This window comes from Cebus imitator, unplaced genomic scaffold (genome assembly GCF_001604975.1).
Source record: "Cebus imitator isolate Cc_AM_T3 unplaced genomic scaffold, Cebus_imitator-1.0 Scaffold294, whole genome shotgun sequence".
Classification (NCBI taxonomy): domain Eukaryota; kingdom Metazoa; phylum Chordata; class Mammalia; order Primates; family Cebidae; genus Cebus; species Cebus imitator.
This window is the reverse complement of record NW_016107609.1, coordinates 900,639-907,689: the sequence shown is the minus strand read 5'-3', so window position 1 is coordinate 907,689 and position 7,051 is coordinate 900,639. Positions and strand designations below refer to the sequence as shown.

Here is a 7,051-nt window from a genome sequence, read left to right as displayed (position 1 = left end):
AGGAAAAGGCTGCTTCCCCTCCCAAACCACCGCTTTCAAATGCCTCAGCAACTCCACTTGGGAGAAGGGGCCGTCTGGCCAACCTTGCTGCAACTCTTTGCTCCTGGGAAGATGATGTAAATCACTCATCTGCAAAACAAAACAGTGTACTAGAACAGTCTGGTACCACTTGTTTATCCAAATTTTCCTGCAATATTCAGTAGAATAACATGCCGTACAGGTTTTTAGCCTAGGAACAATAGGTGTTACCACATATCCTAGGTATACAGTAGGCTACACCATTTTTGTGGAAGTGTGCTCTGTGATGGACAGTTAATAAAATCACTTAATGATACATTTCTCAGAATGTATCCCCATTGTTAAACAACTCATGACTATGTTTATGTGCAGAGAAGAGTTTGTGGGAAAGGGGAGGGCTTATTTCGAACAAGATCCCTCAGAAGGTTTTGGAAGGGATGAATTGAAAATTTAGCTGAAGTAGAAGCTTTGGACAGGAGAGAGTCCTCTTTCCTTGATTGAATTTGTGAAGTAGGAAGTGCCATGAACCTTGGCTTCCCTATATACATGCTCTAGGGAAGGCCTAGGTCCTTCATCAGCTAAGTATCACTATTTGGGATTTCTCTCCAAATGAAGTAACTATGCAGAAATACATTTGATTGTTTTTGATTTGATCTATCCCTGTGATATCCAGTACAGAAGACACTAGCCATATGTGGATGTTTAAGTTAAATTAAAATGAAATAAAATTTAGTTTCACAGCTGCTGTAGCCACATTTCAAATGCTCATTAGCCACAAGTGGCTAATAGTTAACGTGTTGAACAATAAAACGTTCTATTGTACAGCAATGGTCTAATCCATTTTTAAAATACAAAGTTCCTGTGAGATACATAATCTTAAATTGTGCAGTATTATATATAACACCCATGAATTCGTTCTAAAAATATAACCTATCTTGTAACATTTATGATCCATCGAAAAGTTGAAAAAATATGTATAATAGTGTTTTAAAAAAATTGGATTAAATATCATTTGATTTTAAAAGATATTGTCAAATTTAAATAGCTTGGTAGTTTCATGCATGCTAGAACTTTACACTGGTTCTTAAACCTATTAATCTCATTGAAAAATTCTGCGTAGAGTGATCCTGGTATTATGTGTAACTATTACTCTTGAACGTAGTTTTTTACTCTTTTCTGAAAACAATTTCAGATGATATTCCTGAAAGCTCACTCTTGTCACCAATGCCATCATCAGAGGAAAAGGCTGCTTCCCCTCCCAAACCACCGCTTTCAAATGCCTCAGCAACTCCACTTGGGAGAAGGGGCCGTCTGGCCAACCTTGCTGCAACTATTTGCTCCTGGGAAGATGATGTAAATCACTCATCTGCAAAACAAAACAGTGTACTAGAACAGCCTGGTACCACTTGTTTATCCAAATTTTCCTCTGCAAGTGGAGCATCTGCTAGGATCAATAGCAGCAGTGTTAAGCAGGAAGCTACATGCTGTTCCCAAAGGGATGGCGATGCCTGTTTGAATAAAGCTCCATCCTCAAGTGCTGATGATGCATCTTTGGTTAATGCCTCGATTTCCAGCTCTGTGGTAAGTCAATATAATTTTGGTCTTTGGAAGCCTTTTCTTTTTTTGTTATTAGTGGTAAAATACATTTGTGTACATGTTCAGGTGGGTGGGTGGATATGTGTTTTTAATAGATGCATAGTGAGTTTATATCTATTCATAGAATATCGGTTTCTTAGAAAGTGAAAATCATAAGTTGGGTACCCTATCCCAAGATAAATTAGCAGTTGACAAGTAAAATTACACTAATTTGATGCAAATCCAGTCTATAATGGAATGAGCCTCTTCTGAGTTATTAAGGAGAGCACTGAAAATTAAGCTCTCTGTTATAATGTTTTATATACATATGAAATTTATATAAATTTATGAAATATTTCTGAAAAGATATATAACAAATTAGTTGCCTCCAGGAAGGCAAATTGCCGAACAGGGTATGATACTTCACTGTATATCTGTTTGATATGTTTGAAACTTTTACTTTGTACGTGTATTATCTCAACAGTTTTCAAAAAGCAATCTTAAATAGAAAGGAAAAGGAATATTGTGTTTCCGACCATTGTCTTTTAGTGTAGAGCTAGGCTCTAGAATTAGACCTGCATTGAATCCCAGCTCTACCACATAATTAGAAGTGTGACTTTGGACAAGGTACTTAATATTGCAAGGCTTTGTTTTTCTATATGTAAAATAGGAAAAAAAAAAGTTATTTGAAGGGTTAAATAGGAGTCATAAAACGCTTAGCATAGTATCTGGCTAGGTATAAGTACTTAATTTATTAACCATCAAGTACATGATACTATTTTGTTTAATTCTTATTGACTTAATTAAAATGTAATTTGACCTAATACAGTTAAAAATTTGATAAAGGTACTAGTGCAATAATATGAATAAAAAATTTTTTTAAAGAGTGATCATACCGAGAATACTTAATTACCCATGAATATGTTGTGCAGGCTAACCCACATATTATAATTTAAATAATAACATTTTCTAAGTTGGTTTTTCCCCCAAATCTTTCAAATTTGTTTGATCTATTAGCAAAATCATTTCATTTTCACAAATCTTACATAAAGGCTATCGAGTAAATGGGACATGAATTGTTTTGTTATAGGACTACTTTTAGATATTGTGAATGTTGTTTACCCTAAGTGTTTTCATGTTTCAGAAAGCTACTTCTTCTCCAGTGAAATCTACTACGTCTACCATCACTGATGCTAAAAGTTATAAGGGACAAAATCCTGAGCTACTTCAAAAAACTGCTAGTCCTCCGAAAACAGGAGTATCGAAACCCATTGTGAAGTCAGCTTTATCCCAGACAGTTCCGTCCAAAGGAGAACTAAATAGAGAAATTTGTCCGCAATCTCAATCTAAAGACAAGTCTACGACACCAGGTTACATATTTATAAAAAGTCTAAAGTGATTGCTGACTATATTCAGGATATCTGTTCTCAGCATTTTAAATATCCAATTGGGAATGATACAGCAATGGTTTGCCAGGGCAAATGCCTGGATGTTCCAAATGAGACCTCAGCTTGAATTGATTCAATGAATATTTATTAATGTAGACTAGCCCATTTACTGGTCAAAGGACTTAATATGTTGCATTTTAACAGTTTAGACATGCTTTTTCCACTATGATCGTGCTAGATTTTTTATTTTTTTGATTCTGACAAGGCATATTCAACTATAAATCACATTTTAGGGGCATAATGGAGAAACATTCTTGTAGCCAAGTGTGCAGAGCAGTGCTTCTTGATCTTGAGTATGAATGCACTTCTAATAGCAGAGAGAAGTGAATGTGCATACAAATGACTCCAATTCTAATTTTATTTATTCATTAAATTGATAAATGATAGGAATTTTTGAAAAAAATTGTTCATTATTGATAAATAATACATGTATATTGGGAGTACATTTGATAACTTAATACATTCATATAATTTATAAAGCTCAAACCAGCATAATGAGGATATCCATCACCTTAAATACTTGTCTTTATGCTAGAAACATTTAAATTCTTCTCTTGTAGCTATTGAAGTATACAATAGATTATTGTAAACTATAGTCACCCTACTGATCTATCAAACACTGGGTCTTTTCTCTTCTGCAAAACTGTATATTTGTACTCATTAATCAATCTCTCTTTATCCCCCAATTATATTTATCTGTGTGTATATTGTGTGTGAGCATTTACATATAAAAGTTCAAAACTTCTTACCATAGTAAACTGATATTCCAGGAAATGCCATATTTATCTTGTGGTGATTTATACCTTCTGGCATACTTCCACATACGGTTAATTGAGAAACACAGGACTAAAATACATGGTAATCGAGTTTATTCTGAACTGTGCTGTTTTTCATTGGAAAGACTTTTAATTCTGAGGTTTAACTTTTTGAAAATACAACCTCTCCAGAAACTATAGTTCATCATAAAGGGGCAGAAATGAGAGCGGGGACGCGGTTATGGGGTAGGTAGAAATCAGCAATTCCCAGATGAGCCAAAAATGAGAATTGGAAACAATAGCAAGATCCCCAGATAGAATAGAACTAGTTATTCTCAATTTTCTAAAGACTTAAGGCTTAGATAAGAAGCATTCTTTTTATTGTTCTTGGCTGCTGGATATACTCAGAATCACATTTCCAGAGTTTCAGAGATATTTATTTTAGATACTTCATTGCATTCTTAATGGACTCTAGTTTGGAATATGGCCCGAAGTAGTAATAAGTGCTAGGTGAAGTCCTCAAATTATAACCATGGCTCAAATTCAGCCCTTTGCTTGTTTTTGCAGATAAAGTTTTATGGAGCACAGCCATACCCGTTTACTTACATATTGTCTGTGGTTGCTTTCATTCTATAATGCAGATCAAAATAGTTGTGACAGAGGCCATATGGACCTCAAAGCTGAAAATATTTAGTATCTGGCCCTTTGCAGGAAAATATATGCTAACCTCTGATATAGATAAACCTATTTTTATACAATACAACCTTAGAATCCTCTTGATGGCGATATATGCCTCATTTGCCCTACTTTAAATTTACTGCATACTATTTCAAATGAGTGCTATGGGCTTTTTTGGTTTTGTTTTGCTGGTTTTGTTTTTGAGACAGGGTCTCACTTTCATCTAGACTGGAGTGCAGTGGTTTGATCTCAGCTCACTGCAGTCTCAACCACCCAGGTTCAAGCGATCCTCTTGCCTCACTCAGCCCACCAAGTAGCTGGGACTACAGGCATGCCACCACACCTGGCAATTTTTAATATTTTTATAGAGGTGGGGTTCCTCCATGTTGCCCAGACTGGTCTCGAACTCCTTAGCTCAAGAGAACCTCCTGCCTCAGCCTCCCAGAGTACTAGGGTTATAGGTGTGAGCCACTGCACCCAGCTGAGTACTATTTTAAGACACTGTAAAGTCAATGTGTTCTTTTGATAAAATGAATAATCCCTAATTTTTCTTTTGAGGGAGAGAAGGGAAAAATTCCCTTATTTTCACATCAGGCTTCCTAAAAGCGCGATAAAGTAAACTGGCTGTAGAAATGTAAGTTGTTGGAAGTTATCATGGCTAGCACACTTGATGATGAAGGTAGACTTATTAATATATATATATATATATATATATATACAGTCAAATACTAATTATTTAAGTTCTAGTTGTTCAGTTTGAGAGTTTTCTAAGCCCACTGTCCTCTCTTCACTCTACCTTTTTAAAATTATTTAAAAAAAATAATTAAATTCTATGAGTAGCTTTTAGGACATGTACTTAGAATAGGTAAACTTTTTAAAATTTTGTAGAATTTTTATAGTTTACTTTGTGAATGAATATTTCTGATAGAATCAAAGCACTTTGAAGCTGTGATGTAGTTGAGAACTTTTTCCATAGAAATCATCATAATAATTTATCTTGAATAACCTCCCAAAATGTGTGTGTTTTCTGTAGGAGGAGCAGGAATTAAGCCTTTCCTGGAACGCTTTGGAGAGCGTTGTCAAGAACATAGCAAAGAAAGTCCAGCTCATAGCACACCCCAGAGAACCCCCATTGTTACTCCAAATACAAAGGCCATCCAAGAAAGATTATTCAAGCAAAACACATCTTCGTCTACTACCCATTTAGCACAACAGCTCAAGCAGGTATGATATACTGCATTTTACATTATTCATCACATGGTCTCTGCATAGAACCTAGAAGTCAAAATAGGTTCTGATGCTAGTCTTTTTGACTGAGATAAGTAGCATCTTGATTCTCTGTATCACTAATTTCAGACAAGATGGGGCATGTTCAGGGTGGTATGGCTGTAGACAGTATCACTCATTTCAAATTAGAAATATTGTCCCGTATTCCATGTGTATTGTGAACTTTTTAAACTGCAAACTGTTTAAACTTTTTAAACAGCTTAAAACTGAAAACAAGAAAAGTTTTAGTACTGTTTGGATGTGAAACATGCTACTGGCTCTTGTGTAAAATACAGCTTTTGATGGGTTTAGGAACGTCAAAAAGAACTAGCATGTCTTCGTGGCCGATTTGACAAGGGCAATATATGGAGTGCAGAAAAAGGCGGAAACTCAAAAAGCAAACAACTAGAAACCAAACAGGTAATGTAAACAAGAAATATAAAAGCAAACTTGGTCCCCAAATAGGGTTGGGATCTAGCTCTGTACCGTCAAATAATTCTTTACACACTTTTCTGTTCCAATTAACTCTGTCATTTTTTGTTTATAAATCCCTTAAATGTGCATACCAACTCTGATGTTTTTGGTGATATTTTTCCGTTTCAGTGGAACTCTTCATCATATTCACTGATGACCTTAAAATCAAATTTTACAAAAATTATTTTCATTATTCATTTTATTTCAGAGTCTACTTAATATTCTCCTTAGATGCTGGTTCTAAAATATTTCTCAGAATCTACTTCTCTCATTGATAACTGTATACCTTTCCCCATATACCATGTTTTTAGACGATCTGGAATTTCAGTCACCACATACCTCCCAGATTTCTCTTTATTCCAGTCAAAGTTCATTAATCAGCCTTCAACAAAATCCTTACGATGTAAGCTGTGTTCTGTTTCATTTACATATCTAAAAGTGCTGTGTTACAATATGTTTTTAAGCTAAGAGAATTATATTTACAGTGGGGGCTAACAAAGTAGAACAAGAGTAAATTTAACCCATATTCTTTGAGAAAGATCTTCTTGATTGATTTTTTTTAATCAGTTCACTTGCTTAACAAATCATGTTTCCCAGAGCTCTGATCTCAACCTGTTTTACCCAGTTTCTCTGGAACATCTCTTCCCTGTCCTCATACCTAGATCCCGATAAGCACAGAAATGCTGATGATGCTCAGCTCTGCTGTGCTGATCTCTCCTGAGCTCTAGGTATGGTTGGCTAGCAGAACCCGCTATACTTTGCTGTAGTATCTTCCTTTTGTAGTCTCTGTCTTCTCGTTTGGTTTACTCTATACCTCATCATCTAAAACAATCTGGA

The 7,051-nt window shown here is 35.2% G+C and overlaps 1 protein-coding gene across 4 annotated transcripts in view; it reads left to right on the top strand.

Annotated features, from left to right (window-relative positions):
• Positions 1 to 7,051, top strand: part of ANLN (anillin actin binding protein) — a 65,833-nt gene that overhangs the window by 17,797 nt on the left and 40,985 nt on the right. For all 4 annotated transcript variants that reach the window (XM_017502201.1, XM_017502202.1, XM_017502200.1 and 1 more), the window contains exons 4-7: positions 1,211 to 1,599; positions 2,738 to 2,963; positions 5,508 to 5,698; positions 6,053 to 6,160. In XM_017502201.1, coding sequence (XP_017357690.1) covers positions 1,211 to 1,599; positions 2,738 to 2,963; positions 5,508 to 5,698; positions 6,053 to 6,160 — 914 coding nt within the window. The remainder of the gene's footprint in view (positions 1 to 1,210; positions 1,600 to 2,737; positions 2,964 to 5,507; positions 5,699 to 6,052; positions 6,161 to 7,051) is intronic.